This window comes from Lutjanus erythropterus, chromosome 3, assembly GCF_056507025.1.
Source record: "Lutjanus erythropterus isolate fLutEry1 chromosome 3, fLutEry1.hap2, whole genome shotgun sequence".
In the NCBI taxonomy this organism is placed as follows: Eukaryota; Metazoa; Chordata; class Actinopteri; order Lutjaniformes; family Lutjanidae; genus Lutjanus; species Lutjanus erythropterus.
This window is the reverse complement of record NC_139319.1, coordinates 24,861,721-24,879,165: the sequence shown is the minus strand read 5'-3', so window position 1 is coordinate 24,879,165 and position 17,445 is coordinate 24,861,721. Positions and strand designations below refer to the sequence as shown.

The following is a 17,445-nucleotide window of genomic DNA, read 5'->3' as shown; positions in this document are numbered from 1 at the left end:
TTAACATTAACAGACAAATTAGGCGATGGCTCATTAGGTATAACCAGAGACTTTGAGAGAAACCTAAAAATTTTGAGGGTATAATGTAATCACAATTGTTGCTTAAGCTCATGCGTCTGTCTAAAACTATGGGTCTAACATTGCTGCACCTCGAACACTGACAGTAAATGAGATGAACTACATGTCAGAAAATGTGAATAGCACTCGAGACGTGGTATCGAATTCCTGCCGATATGTCGCAGTTGCTGACTCCATCACTAGCAGGGCTAGGGCAGGGCAATATATCAATATCATATCGATATTGTCTGAGACTAAGTGTCATCTTATATTTTGTATATTGTTATATCATGAATGGCTTATGTGTTTATTTCCTTGTTTTAAACATTGCATGACAGTAAAATTTTGTAAAGTTCTGAACTTAATAGACTGTTCTGTTCTATAATTTGCCTTTACCCATTAAGTCATTATATCTACAGTGCTGATGATTAGCTTCCTTGAGAAACGCTCATCCATCATACTTCATGCTTTAAACTGCACTTTCTTGAGTCCTCTGCAATACACTCAGCAAGTCTTAAATTAATCGGATGAATTGTTGTTGAGCAAATGGAAGGACAGATGGACTGATATTCCTCCCATTTTTGTTAATGTTTAATTTTTTTGTCAATCTGTGCCCTCCTCAGAGCAGTAATGCTCTCTGTTACTTTATTAGCGCTCAGCATGTGCTGGTATGCATGTGTTAGAGTGTGATGTTTGTACCTTAGATGCGCAGTGAACATGTTCATACATGTGCAAGTAAGCATTTTTAAGGTTAAGATTAATAGTCATATACACTGTGTGTGTATATGTGTGTGTTTTAAACATACACACGTCCCTTTGAGTCATTTTTGTATTGTTTCAGCGTGTTTTCTAAATGGTATTTATGGGGTTACCTGTGTTTGGATGATGTGGTAAGAAGGAATTTCCGAGTTGAATGTTTTGCTGAGAATCCTCTAGCCAGCTGTTCATGCATGGGCCACACCACCACAGCCCTCTTTCATTAATTTTCTTTGCATCCATGCACACATAACATTCACCCATTTTACCTGGCCCTGGTGACCCTCAGGTGCATCAAAGGCACACAGACACTCAAGCACATCCTTGTAGGGTCACCCACTGGTGATACAGACTACTGGGTTGACTTCAGGCTGGCCGTCGCGCCTGGCTCCAGCTCCCTCACATGACCTCACCCTTTGCCCCTCACCACCCTCTCCATCTGCCCTCAACAGGCCACACAATGGACAAAGAGTGCCTAAAGAGTGGATGTGTGTGTGGTTATGTGAAAGTGTGTCAACATGACATGTCTTGTCTTTATGAGCATGTATTATGTTTTTGTGTGGTTGAAGTGTGTGCACCATGAGCCAGATGTGACAAGAAGGCAGTTGAGCTCCTGAGACTTGGCACTTGAGGGCACGAGTTCATAGTCTGCCTCCTCTGCCGTTTACCTGCCAACTTCTCTCCTCTACCTTGCTTCCTCTCTTTTGCTGCCCTCCCACATTCTTCCTACATGGTCTTTAATCCTCAGTCTGTGTAGCAACACTCACCACACCGGCACTCACACAACACAATGATGCAAATGCATACACTTGCCGACATGAAGGCATATTGACATGGCACAAAATGAGCGATCATCAACCCTTGTCAACCTTGTCAAACTTTGCTTTCATTGGCTCATACGATCTGACTTTGTGGCTGTGATTGGCCAGTGTGTGTCCACACCCCTATGTACACACAAACACACATATAAGCACATTCAAACACACTGTTTGCTCTACTTCCTGCGTTGAGCTGTCTGGCTGGCATCATCTCCAGCTACAGAGCCAAAGGGTCAAAGGTGATCACCGCTTGGCAGCACTAGCTCCATGTCCTTCCGCTCCTCTGTGGTTATGTGTGTGTGTGTGTGTGTGTGTGTGTGTGTATGTGTGTATGTATGTGTGTGTGTTGTGAACATGACAGTGTGACCTCTTTGATCATGTTTGCTCCCCTGGAGTTTTCCTTCTTGTATATATACAATATAATATACACAGCCTTTATATCTTTTCCTTCTACCCTTCTACTTGCCAGCAGCTCCTGTCCTTCGCTCCTACTAGCATCTCTGCTCCTCCTTTTCTTTTGATACCCCCCCATCTACCTCTCACAGCCCTCTTACTTTCTGCCTCCCACCCTCCCTCTGTCCTCTTGGCACAGATTGACAGGATTGAGTCACTTGGATTGTTCGTACTTCCCAGTGAGACACATATTGTGTCAGTGTCCAGCCCACTGTATGTGTACAACCCAGCAGAGACAACAGTGTTTAATACCTACAGTATATAACTGCCTGTGTATACTGAAATTACACTATCGCTGTGAAATATATGTCTTAATTGTTATTATATTGAAAAGGTTCTTTTTTTCCAGCAGAAAATAATTTTGATTATGGCTTTTATGCAGTCCCAACAGAACAATCATTATTTTCAAATGCATTCAAATGGGATGGATTCTCTCTTTACTTTCATCATTGTATTTCTCCTGAGCAAAGAACTTAAGAGATCCTCTGTAATTGGGTCTCTTGCTTTCCAGTGCAGCGCATTCACCCAACTGACTTTTTGACGTATTGTTATGTTCATAAAGTGGCACATTTGCTCTGAATTTTCATTGAAGTGTTCCTCGGGAGAAAAAGACTTGGCTGCAGGAAGAATGTTTGTTATCACTGTTATCTCAGTGGTGCTTTTGGAGGAGTTGGCAACCTTTCTCAGTATCACTTTGTGGGTGTGTGTGCGTGTGTGTGTGTGTGTGTGTGTGTGTGTGTGTGTTTAGGATGTTTTCTCACTCTTATCAATGTGTCCTTGGCTGTGCAAGTGCTCCAGCGTTCTATTAGTGTAATTCACTTTCTTTTATGTATCTTGTAAAGAACTGCAAAGACCTTGAGAGTTAAAAATGAGAAAAAGAGTACCAGTGTAAAAATAACACTCAAAAACAAATATAATGTTAAATAAGGAAGGATGGGGGCACAAACCAGGTGGTCAAAGTTGTTTGAAATTTGAAATGAATTATGTATTTTAACCAAATATATGAATAAAGACTAACTATGACATATATATTTATATAGAGAGGAATAAAACAGTTCCAATGGTAAAACATGGGAGAGGCTTACCTTAAAGCACCCCTCTGCTGGCCAGACAGGAAGTGTATGTAACAGCCTCAGCACAAAGACCCACAGTGTGTATCTGGGCCAGCAGGAAGAGGGACCAAGGGAGGAGAAATCCAAGTCTCAACACAGGCCTTCCCTCGCTCCCCAGCTCTATATTCAGCTCTGTGCTACACTTTTTTCTGCAACATTTCCAACTTTTTCTTTTTGCAAAGCTGCACTCAACTGCTCTGGACTATAGGGCTTTACTTCACCCTAATTCTCTTTTCTGTTGTTTATATTTTTCCTGAAACTACTGTTTGTATTCCTCTTAAAGCTAATACAAAGAACTACCGTCTTTTGATAATTTTGGAGACGCCTGTGGATAAAAAGCAGATAATAACCCCGAAATATAACATCAGAAATAAAACTATACGAAGACAAATGGCCGGCTTCTTTTTAACTGGCTCACATACTACTCACTGTAACTTTGCCTGGGAAAAGTGAAAACACAAGCTTGTTTCATCTAATTTCACAGTGAATCCGACTCAGTGGTAGGCATGAAGAATAACTTTATACAAACAGTCTATGTTCATGCGAATGGTCTTGTTTGTTGTTTATGTAGGTCATATAGTGGCATCAGTATTGAACTGAGGCTTCTTGCACTAGCTTCAAGTTATGAGTTTATCTCTAATAATAGGTGTTAGATACTGTAATGCTTAATTTAAAGTAAAACAATAAGGGCTGCAACTAATGATTATTTTAATCATCGGTTAACCAGTTTTCTTTATTAATCAAATACTTGTTTGGCTCCAAACAGTTAAACAATTATCAAAATAATTGGTGATTAATTTAATAGTGGACAACTAATCGTATAACTGACTAATCATTCTACCAGTGAAAATGTAATGATTTTGCAGGTAGTTTTTTAAAAGTAAACCATGTAAAACTTTTTAAATTAACGTAATCAAAATGTCTTACCTTAAGTTACACTAATCAATATTTTTATACTAAAAATGGACATATAATGTCAAAGGTGTCTGAACCACAAATAACTGTCATCAGTCTTTGTAGTTTCTAGATTCCCAAATGGATTAATTTAGTAATCATTGCACCTCTAAAAGCAATGCTGTGCTGTATCAGTACTGCACAGTTTTGTCATGGCTTATTTTCTGTCCCCCATACATTCTCCCAGATGTCCTTGTAATTTTTTTTTCTCTGCTCTCTTTCTGCAGAGTTTTTGTATTATTTTATTGCAGTTCTTTTCTGCCACAAATATGCCTTCTGTCACAGTGCTGTATATTATTTTACTTTATTTTTTTGAATTTTCAGACATGTTTTGTTCTCTTGCACATTCTCCAGGCTCACATACCTCTCTGTCTGCACTTTTCTCGTAGGTTTGCTTCTCTCAAACTGCCTCTTTGTCTAACAGCACTCAGCTCCTGCTGTTGGAGAGTCAAAGGCATTTTGATTCGAAACACTTTATTTGAATACGATAGTATGCAGGCATGCTATGTGTTGGATCTTGCTATCTAAGGGCAAAATGCAGGAGGGATAAGCACCTACTCACATCTCAATAATATTCACGGCTCCATATTTCACTTTGATTTTATTCACATCACATCTCTCTCCCTTTTCATCTCTTTGTCTCGCTTTCTCTCCATTCCTGGCCTGCTTCTCTCCACAGTCTAGAGAGTGAAGTCTGAGCTAGCTGAGACGCCTGGCCCAAGGCCTTGATGCTTTATTTGCATTTCACCATGCTCTCTATGTGCCAGGAAAATGCCACCTGCTGGTGATAACCCCCTACTGCAGCTACTCATTCAGTGTGTGTCTCCCTCTGATGTTTGTATCTTGTGAAAGCCACGTAGGTATGTGGTTGGAGTAAGTGTGTACCCCCACCGCCGCCCCCCCCCCTTTCCTCCTTCCTTCTCCCTCCCCACTGTTCCCCTTCTCTTTCCCTTTCCGGCCTTTGTGCAGCTGTATTTATTTGGGCTGGAGCAGGGCTGTGCAGAGACACTGGTCCTGACCACGCTCAGGCCCCCGCCCCAGTTGACGCCTTTAAGCTGAGTAGAGATGGAGGTTGACAGGGTAATAATGCTGGTGTCAACACCACTTACAGGACAGTTATATCAGTATCAGCTCAGCAGGGGGACGTTCACACTCTGTTAGGCTGGGTCGTGAACCGTGCTGGGGGCCCCCAGCCTCAGCCACACACACACACAACACACACACACATGCAGTACACCCGGGCCCCTGCTAATGAAGCAGCTTAGACATACATGACTGCAAAAGTGCATACTCATATACAGTAAACATATTTCTATGCACATGCACACACAGGTTGAACACATTAATTCAGCATATGTAAACTTTTTCTCATTCTGTTCTTTTTATTATATTTACATTCACATTGTTACATGTAAATAATACCAGTCATGTGAGTAGAAGCATTCCAGAAATTATTTGTCCACTTTTATGCATGCATTGCATTTGCATTAAACCAAAGAACACTTAGGATGATTGACTGTGAACTAAACCATATAAATAGTAATTTTTCTCTGGATCTGAATACAAAAAGGATCAATCGGTAACAGGAATCATTTGATTAGAGAACTCTCAATTCTACTTGGAACTTGGTTACTTTGATCATTAGCTTTAAGGAATTAAAGACGGATACCCAGCCCTAATTATATAGCGTGTTAAAGAGCTTTATAAATTCAAATTTAATCATTTCAGTCAGGTACACTTCATATCAGAGCCTCGTGTGCTTCCTCTTCCTGACAAGTGTATGGAAGAGTGTGTGTGTGTGAGGCTGTGTCTTCCTGTGTCTGTGATTCTTGCTCCTTGAGCCCTAGCAGTCCTTCAGGACTTTGAGCGGCTGTCCAAAAGCAAGTCTTGTCAGCATGACTCCAAATCACAGAATCCTATTTACACTCAACGATCCATATTAATTATGAATCTGAGTTCAGTTGGCGCCCTCTGTGACCGCATTGCATAGCAACGATCACTGTAGCCAAATGGGATGCTAATAAGGCTGCCTGTCTCACAAACTATATTGTTGCCCTAAACTATATTACAGAAGTCTTGTTTTGTTTGGCATATAGGGGTCCCAAATGAAATCCAAGTTTGCTTTTATTTAACTCTCTGTCTTTGCATACATTTAAGCTTCTTGAATTACACATAGTTACAACATAAATGGTATTTGCCACCTGTAACTGCCACCAAACAGCAAATATCAGAGCACTACTAATACATTGTGTTCCAGACAGATGTTTTCAATTTAAGTTCTACACCAAAATCTTTGCATAACTTCAGGCTAACAACAGTAAGAAGTTATAAGTATAACTAAGTTTATAAAATTAAATCTACTACAAGGAGTTTTCATAGTTTGCTGAATGTAGAAGCCCCTGGAGAACAGAGATAGTGTTTACACTGTAACGACCACAATATATAACCTTAATAATAAAATTAGGGAAATTAAAATCTTTTCTGCTTCTCTTTAACTGGCTAATGTACTACTCACTGTGACTTCCCCAGAAAAATGTAACCACGGGCTTGTTTTATCTGATTTCAAAGAGAATCCAACTTGCTGGCAGGCATTAAGAATAACTATATAGATATAACCAACTTCTCACGGATGGTCTCATTAGCTTATGTAGGTCATGTAGAGGCATCAGTATTGAAATGAGAGTTTCATAATCAGTTAAAAACTCCTTGTAGTAGCTTGAAGAATGGGATAATAAAACAATTAGATACTTCAACCAAGTCTTTCAATGAGGTCTGACCTGTTTCAAAGTGACATTGATTCTGTTTTATCTGATCTCTGAACAACTGCAGCATTTAATGAGCTCAAACGTGACTAAAACCCATATTTTTATCCAGAGTTAGATACGTTGTTAACAGATCCTCTGTTGGTTTTAGGCTGTAATTTGGCAGATTTTTGCTGCATCAGCATTCAGCATATTTTATGACTGCTGGCAATAATGTAGTTATTCCACTGATGCTATTTTATTCTTCATTTCATCTGCATTTATTCTTCTTTCAATATACGAAAAACAAGCTGACAAGCTCCTAAATACCGGCAGTCTTATCACAATGCATTGTTTCACGCGCTCAGATTTAAGGAAACAAGCCATGGCACGTGTGAGGGCACTAAGTCTATGACTCATTTTCGGTTCAGTACAGTAAAATGGTAGAGGAGGACAATAAAAAAATGAAATGAGTGAAAAAAATACATTAAGCCTTTATAAACAGGCTTTTTGGGGCCCCTTATTAAAGAAAATGAATAAAATCTTTAAATCTTGCAGAGGGAGTTGAGTATGAAATTTTAATTTCATATCTCAACCATCTTTGATGTCATGGGGACAGAGAGGGTGCAGTAGAAAAACCTGGTCAGAAATACAACATACACCAACAAAGTTTAATGGAAACATGTGAAACCGGGCCCAGTTCTCACACACATAACAGCAGATTCACACATCCTGTAGTTAAGTTTGTAACTCTCATGAGAAGTCATTCTGAGTAAGCATTTGGCTTACTTGAAAGGCCACAAGTGACTGAGTTCACCTTTGATATTGCAAACATATCCACTCAGTTTTAAGCCTTTTAACAAAAATCAGAATTGCTTTTATTTGCCATTTTTACCACATGCAGTAATTAATGACTTAAAATAGCGTAATTGGCACACCTTGGGTTTTCACGCTCTCAGTCGTGGAATTTCCCAAAATTGATTTTTATAGGCCACTGGGTAGACTAATTTAATATAATCTACGCCTTTTGGGGATACGACCTCTGGGCCTACATCCTAATAATTAGCCTAGCTTATATTGTAGCAGCTTGGGAATACCCTGGTGACTTAACAACGCCAGTATCTTTGGATAAAACATGTCTCAAGAAACAGTTCAGAATCAGTTTTTAGGGAGCCTGTATAACCTACTGTTGGGTCCTAAACCAGGGATGGAGAAACATTACAGAATACCGTGTAGCTGTGTCACACAGGTTCTCAGTAATCTGCACTGATGGAGCCAAGAGGTGATGCTGGGGTGAGGATAAGAGGATGAATGGAGAGAGGGAGGAACAACGGTAAGGAATGAAGGGGCTAAAGAGGGGGGGGGGGGGGGTAGTATGGGCATCCAGCCAGCCACATAGCCCCCCAAACCTCCACTCAGCACCCCATCCTCTCACTATCATCCACCCACCCATTCCCTAGGAGTTCATGCATACTCTCTCTAGACCCATAACCCCCCTCCCTTTCCCTCTCCCACTTTCTTTCGCTCCCTTTCCTATCCTCCATGCTCCCAGCCTTGTAATCCCCCTCTCCCTCCTGTCTCTACTCGTCCCTCTATCCTTCCCCCTCGCTCCTCTCTTCTTCTCCTCCTCCTCCTCTTCCTCCCCTCCATCTCTCGCTTTCTTTCCATCCCTCCCCTCCTCTCTCAGCATCCCTCTCTCCTGGGTCTTCTTGCCGTGGTGTGGTGCTGTTGGCAGAGCGTGGGCGCAGGCGGCACACAGACGGGAGCACAGATGGGCAGCAAGCTGCGCAGGGCGGCCAGGCACACCTGCTCCACACACACACACACACACACACACACACACACACACACACAGACACACACATAAACGCACATACAGAGCCCTACTCTGCCACCTCGCCACACAGCCTGCCTTGCCTGGCACAGTGGCACAGTGATACAGGGACACAAACACAAATACACACAGACACACGTGCATACATACATACTTACATACATTCATTTGCACATCCATACGTACATACAAAAACATTGAGCATACAGTGCACAGATTTGTACATGTATTTGTAGTGTATACACTATGCAAATAGTAGTTTATATACACATGTAAAATACTTAATTTCACTATAGAATATACCAGTGTTTTTTGTTTTTTTTTTTACATTTTTATTTTTAAACGACTTTTGTAAGATTTTCAGTTCCACTTTGAAGTTCTTGCTTTGAACAGAAAACATTTGAAAAGGTCACATTCACACTTCTGGTTCACCACATGGGGATCTAGTTAACACTTAAAGAACAAAAGCATTACTGCGAGCATGCACACACACATACACACACACACGCACTAAAAAGTAGCAATGATAAAGATTTCTTAAAGCAGAAACAGAAATATAGCCTCATATGACACAGACATAAATAATTAAAAAAAAAACAGAAAAAAATATATAAATAAAAAAGAAAAAAAAATAATAAAATAACGTCCAATAAAAGAGCTGAGTGAACATCTGTGTGGGATAGCCGGGGGGATTAGGAGGGTTTGGAACATTTTAAGCGCATTAAGGATTAAAAAAAGGTCAGAATGTTTAGCAACATACCGATAAACCTCTTAAGCGAAACCCAATTGGGAGGCTGTACTGCGTTATCCTGTGTTTTGGGGAGGAGAAGAGAGGAGAGAGGGGAGAGTAGAGTTGACATTTGTTCCAACAAGGAGAGGAATCTCTGTGAACCAACAGTCTGTGCACATACATGTAGTTACACACACATACATGTGTGCACATATGGACACACACCGCTTTGATGTGGCTACAGAGTACATTAGCTCGCTTGTTGGTTTGTATGTTGATTTTAGGTGTGTGTGTGTCTGTACTGCACAGACTCACAAACGACGAGCTGTGTTTATGCATCTGTCAAACTGTGGTGTGCCACTGTGGAGCCCACTTGCCACTTCTTCCATTTCTGACCTTGAGTTTTATTTCAGTTTTATCCTGAGTTTATAATCATCAGCTCGTACATTTCCACACTCGGAGAAATGTTAATTTGTGAGTTTCAGTTTGTCTGTTACAGTAGCGTGCACAGCGCTTTTAGGTCATGTTTGAATGTGTTTTAATCTGGGCTTTTTCAGCTGAGCTTTAGTTCCCTGCTTTGCTCTGCTCTGCTGGCTGTCTGCTTGCCACGAGGAGAGACAGACTGGCAACTCTGCCTGACCCCTATCACCAGTCGGTCAACAGTACAATCCAACAGGTCACTGAGCCAAAGCCTAATCCACAACTGATGGATGGATGTTGGGTTGGTTGGTTGCTTGGTGGGATGGATGATAGACAGAGTAGCAGACCAGAGATAAACAGTGTGGCATGTAATCATGGGGGAAAGTGAAAGGAATGAATAGAGGAAGATGTTGTGGAGGCATGAGAATGATTATTTGTGTAGGCTGAGAACAAGAATGGAGTTGCACTGTGGAAGACTAGATGAGATTGTCACATAAGAAAAAAAAACGATGATGAGGAGGAGAAAGCAATATAGATTAAACCGTTGCAACAGAAAAACAGAAATATACGCCGGATGTTGGAGATTGTAAGAGTTCAGCCACACAATGATGGAAGGATTGTGAGAGAAGTGAGCAACCACAGTGGGGGGTAGAGTGCTGCACAGCATGTCAAGGCCATGATGACTGAGGTTATGTTGATTGTGGTGAGGGTCGTGAGATTTGCCCTGGAGCCTGTAGGGAAACTTCTGCAATCAGCACCCAGTGACAGCGTTAGAAAGCAGACTCCAACATAAACTCACGACAGCAAGCCTTTGAGTATCAACTTGTCGTGTGCTAAAGGGAGAATGTGTTAGCAAACATTCAGTCGTCTGTCTTGTCATTTCTATAAACAGATATCTCCATATGAATGCAGAGTCTGTAGACAAGGGACAAGATTTTTGTACTGGAAGTGTTACCGTTTCCATTTATATTTAGTATGCAGTCCATGATTAACCATTCACTTTTGAGCAGGCATTGGTTGCATGCAGCTAAACAATCCACGTGGAGAGCAAAAGTGGTGGAACGCATTATCGGAAATGCAATCATGGAACTCATCGGCTATCGTCTGATGACAACTTAGCTTTTCATTTTACTGCAACTGTTAATTGAGTGTATACTGGCTACTTGTGAAACAATCTAGTCATAGATATCATCTCTCTTCCATACACCGATCACTGTAAACAGTGATCGGTGTATGGAAGAGACCCAGATATGCCAGATATCTGCTGGCACCACTGTGACCCCCAAAACATAGGCTTTTGCCCCCAGCACTACATCATCCATTGGAAATCAGTGCCACTGTGGAGTTCAACAGTGTATCATATTGCCAAGTAGTGTAGTGATCTTGAAACAATCTGAACATCATCATTCGACTCCAACTCCATTCTCGCATTTCAAGTTACTAATTGGACTGGAAACAATGACTTGTGCATGGAAGAGGAAGTCTTGGCCCAGATAAGCATTATCTGGATATTCACTAGCATCATTGGAAGCGCCCAAAATATTGTCCATTGCCTCCAGAGATGTCCCATGATTGCAGATGAGTTCCAAGACTGTCTTTCTTGCTGCATGTCAAATTTATGCAGTGTCCAACATTAGCAAAGGTTTGGTCTGCTAACCCCTTTAAAAAAGCATCCCAATCATTTAATCCTACTAGAACTGGATCATATTCTCTTCACCAGCTACTCATTTATGTTGGCTCTACAATACAGAATAAAGGCATGAATTTTCAGATTTTCTTTCTGATTATTTGCAAAAAAAAATGTTTCTTAGTTTTACTTACTTAAATTGGACTTCAGAATTTTCTCCCTGACTAGTGTGTGAGGCTGTTTTCATATTGGTGAAATCAAGTGAGCAAACGTTTTTGAGTATAGAGCAAAACAGTTTGTTAATAATCTAAATTCATTTTTAAAATCTGACTTGAATAATATTTTCTACCAAGTTGGAGGAGAAAGTCCAGTTTTCGCTCATGACTGTGGCGTCCCATTGCCAAGTGTTACATTAGATTGAATCATGCTTTTGTGTGTTCATCATCAGGTCACACTGTGCACACAGTGCTTTTATCTGTGTTGTGTCTTTTTTTTTAATTTGCTGGTTTGATGGGACTGCGGGGTAGGCTAAAAGGTTTGAGGTTAGAGATGGGGTTGCTCACAGTCGAGGTGGAGGGGCAACTGGCGGGGGGGCTGCAGGACTCTGATTGGGGTTGCTGAAGGGAGGGCTTTGGGGGACTGCGGTGGGAAGATAAGGGGCTGGATGTGTGGTTAGGAAGCTGGGAGGGGGAAAAGGGGGTTGTGGCTGCTGTTGTGGGTTGCAGCTGGCAGAGCGGTGATAACCAGCAACTAAACCTCCTCTGCCTTACGTCCCTCTCCCCCTGTCCTCCTCACCTCTGTTGTACCCAGCCATATGATGCACTGTTGAACTCAACAGTGACACTGATTTCCAATGCATGATGTAGTGTTGTGTTGTAAGTACAGCCTTAGCTGGCTAAGGAACTTGATCTTAGAAAACTAGAGGCAGAAACTGTTGAAAGCTCCACTGTCTAGCCAGGTCATCTAATTTTACGGTCTCCAAGGTAGCTTTTTAGGAGATGAATAAACTCTATTCCTGTAGACAGCAGTCTTCTCTTAGAATTAGAAAGAATTCACAGAAAAAAAAGAAAGGTAGCTGCTGTAAACCAACAACATGCATCATTCCCTTACTGATGAGCTGAAGTGGTTTAGCCGGTCGAGGCCTCAGGGTGATGTTGAGGACAGCTATCAGTGTCCCTGCTACTGCACATATCTGCCTGACAGTCTCTTACTATGAGCCTCAGTTTTCACTCTTGGTCTTTCACACCTCAGCAACAGCATAACATGTTGGGGGTCATGACAGGCCAACAATAGTCGATTTAAGGAACTGTGAGGGCAGGGTTTCCAAGTGCAGGGTTTTTCCTAAATGTGATATGTCTACATTGAAAACTATTTGTATTCTGTTTCATAGTAAGATATACAGTACATGATTCCAAAGTAGGGAGATGATATGGTATGGTGAGGAAAAGTCTCCAAATAAAGGTATCAGTGAGATAGGACTTCTATGGTGTCAATGACAGTATTGTAAGAAACCCGAACTTGTTCTTTTAATGCCTTCTGTATTACAATATTTTGTAAATAGGAAGCAGGCTTTGCCAAAGTCACATTCAGAAACTTCTTAACTCTGTGATATTTGTACCTTGAACTTCCATCTATGTATTTTCCCTTGTAGTCTTATGAGGGTGTGTGGCAGCAAAGCACACCCTGTAAGGTACACATTAAATACACATCAGATATATCTCTAGCATACTGTACATACAGTAAGGTGGCTGTGTATCCAACCAGTGCATGTATGGTGTGAGAAATAGAGTGTTTACAATATTGTAGAGCCCCGTGGTGAAATACTACACGACGGCAAAAAGTCCAGTGAAGTCAGGTTGTATTTTCAACAGCTTTCATTGGCCATCATATATGTTTACTCTCAGTGTGTACCTCAATGTTTGTCCACGTATGAGTGTGTGTGTTTGAGAGTGTCTGGGTGCGTGTGTGACGGGGGCGCAGCCTCGTATGTTTGGAGTGAGTGCCGTCAGTTAGCTGGAATGTGGCGCTACCGCCAATGCTAAGATGGCTGCCAAGCTCTAAGATGGCTGCCAGGATTACACCCAGCCAGTGAGAGACAGAGAAGAGCAAGAGATTCTGCATGAGAAAAGAGGGGAAAAAGAAGCTCTCTTTCATTTCTGTGCTCTTTCTGTCTTTCATTCTCGCTCCTGTCTGTCTCGCCCTTCTCTCTGTGGATAAGCAGTGCTTCGTAGGCAGCGAGACAGGTCTGTTATTGTTTCTGCTCAGTAATCTGTGGCTTAGTGTGGCTGCAAGGCAAGTGCTGCTGGCAGGAGTCTGTGTGCTCTGTTATCACCTACAGCCTGCAGATAAACACCTCCTTTAGCTAGCTTTCTAGCTAGCTACAGCCTAGCTAGGCCTGAATGGATGGTCATAGCATACCATATGTACACACACCACATCAGTCCTGAAAATGGAGCTCAAGTCTTCTTCAGACATGTGGTCGCAAATAACAAGGAAACACATAGCTCCCTGACCTGTGTTAGACAGCATATCCATAAACATATACATACACACATCTTTTTTTTCTGCCTGGATGAGAGTGCACCATCTTCAGACCAACTTTTCTCAGTGCTCGTGTTACAAAACCTCATCTTGCACCCTCCTTGTTCAGCCTGCAGCCCCTGCAGGTCTGATTGTGGCCCTTTGTTGCCAAGACTTGGCATGTTTGTGTCTGCTCATGTGAGTGAAGCACCAATGCTTAAGTAGACCAGTCATAACAGGTGTGTGTGTATGTTTGCGTTGTTCGGCTGTCATTTGATCCCAAGAGGAAGAGTTTTGCCTCAACTTTAATATACTCGTCTGCCTCAAATCCCTGGGGCGAGTCAGACTGGCATGGTCAGCCTTTTCACAGGGTCTGTGTGTTTATGTATTTTTTTTTTTTGTGTGTGTGTGTGTGTGTGTGTGTGTGTGTGTGTGTGTGTGTGTGTGTGTGTGTGTGTGCACGTGTGCATGCGCGCAGTGTGTGTGTGTGTGTGTGTCTATTTGTCTGTCTGTCTATGCAAGGATTATAGCATGTATTAAAGTATGAAACAAAAATATAAGAAAGAAACAGATTGAGAGAAAGTGTGCATAGTTATGTGGGTGTGTGTGTGTGTGTGTGTGTGTGTGTGTGTGTGTGTGTGTGTGTGTGTGTGTGTGTATGCGCGTGTGTGTATGCATGTGTGTATGTAAGGTGCTCTGTTTACGCAGACTAAATCCCTACCAGCAAGAAGGTATTAAATAGGATTACAGCGAGGGATATGATTGCATGGTTAGATACTAAATGGCATAGCAGCACACTGTAAATCATTGCACCTTAAGTCAGGAGGGACAGAGGGAGATGGGAGAGAACATTCTTAGATACAAGACTGCCATACAAAAATGTGTGAATTCACACACACACGTACACTCACAAGATGTATACCATGCCCCAGCACATACTGCAAGTCCGTCTTATTCCCTCTCACACCTCAAATATCACAGTCTTGGCAGCATGGATACATGGCTATGAGTCAGTGAGACATTGTACACTTACCAGTATGTTTTTGATTATTTTTTTAGCATACAAACCAGATCCTAACCATTTGTCTTTCTCTACTCTCCCCTCCCGATCTCTGTTTCTGTGCAGAATCTGGACAATCAGACAGCTCCAGCCAACAGGGGGACACAGACATCAAACCACCGCCCAATGGTAGGTATACACACACACACACACACACACACACATCCATGTCCAAACACTGTCAAATTAGCATGCTAGAATTGATTCCATCATGCTTATCAGTCTTAACATTTTCCAATTATGGATCCAATTAGCAAACACACTCACACAGATGTTGATCCACAAACATAGTTGCAGATGGTCGCCCTCTCAAAGGCATGTGATTTTCAGGGTTTCTTTTAATTTTTTCTTTGTATTCCAGGAATTTCTGATGCAGTTTCTTTCCTCTAAGGCTTTTGTGTGTATGTGTATGTCCTGATCACAACCTTTTCTGAACAGGGCACCTGAGTTTCCAGGACTGCTTCGTCACCTCAGGGGTGTGGAACGTGGCTGAGCTGGTCAGAGTGTCACAGAGTAAGTAATAAACCACGAAAAAGAAAAAGAACAGCAGCAAAACAATACCCACTCTTTGATTTGTTGATTAACATAGACGCATACGATAGTGTGGGTGAATACGTGATTCTGATTGGCTGCAAGGTTTCCATTAATTTCTTATGATGGAAATCTGCCAGGTAGTTCCAATGAAACTGTTCACTGTTCTAAATGAATGCTCTGAAATGACTAACCATAGCAACAGGGACACACTCAAAGCCTCTGTTAACACTTTATTGCAAATCATTAACCAGCTAACATCTTATTACAACTGACAAATGACTTCAGCATTTCCTTTAAACCCATTTGGAGAGCATGACCACTTTAACTGAGATGCAGCTGAAGAAAGAAAATTGAAAAGAACAGGGAGAAATGACACAAAGAGTTAACACCTGGAGAATGAAATGCCTCATTGTCTGAACACCACAGGATGGCAACAGTAACATAAAAGCTGTAAGGAGTACACTGCCCCTCTGAAGTTAGCAATGCTTTGTATCACATAAGGGATCATCTAACATCCAATCTGCTATTCGGCACGCTACTTGTCACATATCATTTGTTCATGAAAATCTTGATATTAATTTGGGGACAGTGGCATGGCTGGATAGCTAGGAAGTCTTCTTGTTAAACACACTGTTGAATTAAATTTACTGTTTGTGAACTGTACTCTGAACTGTGTGTTATTACGTAAGAGTCTTGCCAGCGTAACATTAGCTTTATGGCTCATATCTGAGCAGACTAGGAATAGCTCCCCTTACCAAGTTGTATCTAAGGTTTGATCTATTTAATGGAGTAGTGAACAATGTTTCCATTGCACGAGAACCTTATAGGTTGGTAAGCAGGAAAAGACTTTTGAAAAACGTTTTGATTTTGACTGAAAAATGCATGAAAATTTAAATCAGTGGTCTTTTTTGTCCTTTGGTCTGATAATGGTGTAAGCAGGATAATGCCCTCAAGGTGTCCCTAATCAGGAATAATGGACGCGTCATTGGGCATTATCTCTTACTAGCTTCTTGATGGGCAGTAAAAAGTGCAACAAAACTTTTTTGATAACATTTGTGCATTGAAGGAACCCAGTACAAAAAAGTGTATGCCATTTAAGTGTACGTGCTACTGAGGTATAACTATGGATGATTAATTTTCTCCATTGAAACTCTTCAGAATATTTCTGGAATATACGCATCACCTTAACTCATTTTCTCTTTTCTTTTCTCCCTGTCAGCTCCTGTAGCCACAGCGTCAGGTCCTAACTTCTCACTGGCTGACCTGGACAGCAGTCCCAGCTACTACAACATCAACCCTGTGGCTCTGGGGCGACGCTCCCTCACCTCCCCTCCTTCAACCAGGTATGCAGTCCAAACTATGATTCCACACAGACAACAGCAGTTGTACGGGTGTACGGAGATGTATGTTGCCCAGGAAACACCAGCGACCATTATACAAGTCCAGCTGTCCACCATTAGCAGAGTTCCTTGTGGGTGAAGCCACCATGTGGCAATAGTAGTGCTACCTTGGTATGTGATTGGCTGTGAAGCCAAGGGCAGACTGGAGGGAAGTGTGAAATCACATTAATATCTGCCAACAGTATATCGCTTCTTATGAGAAGGATGACTTCACTGGCAAGTAAAGTACACCGTTTCATTGAGGTTTCTTGCTCTGGCATTTAGTACTCCAGTCCATTTCCAGTCTTCAAGTCTGTCCTGAACCTCCTCATATATGTGTGTGTCCCTGTTAGCTGCTTTCGTCTTTATGAATGTGTGATGGCTCTTTCTGCTTTTTCCTCTTTTTTGTCTTTCTTAACTTGTCTCTTTCTCTTCTTACCTCTGTCATCT

The 17,445-nt window shown here is 41.7% G+C and overlaps 1 protein-coding gene across 13 annotated transcripts in view; it reads left to right on the top strand.

The window, feature by feature from the left end:
- Positions 1–17,445, top strand: part of LOC146330097 (nuclear factor 1 X-type-like) — a 133,951-nt gene that overhangs the window by 92,720 nt on the left and 23,786 nt on the right. For all 13 annotated transcript variants that reach the window (XM_084715565.1, XM_084715561.1, XM_084715563.1 and 10 more), the window contains 3 exons: positions 15,149–15,211; positions 15,521–15,595; positions 16,836–16,959. In XM_084715565.1, coding sequence (XP_084571691.1) covers positions 15,149–15,211; positions 15,521–15,595; positions 16,836–16,959 — 262 coding nt within the window. The remainder of the gene's footprint in view (positions 1–15,148; positions 15,212–15,520; positions 15,596–16,835; positions 16,960–17,445) is intronic.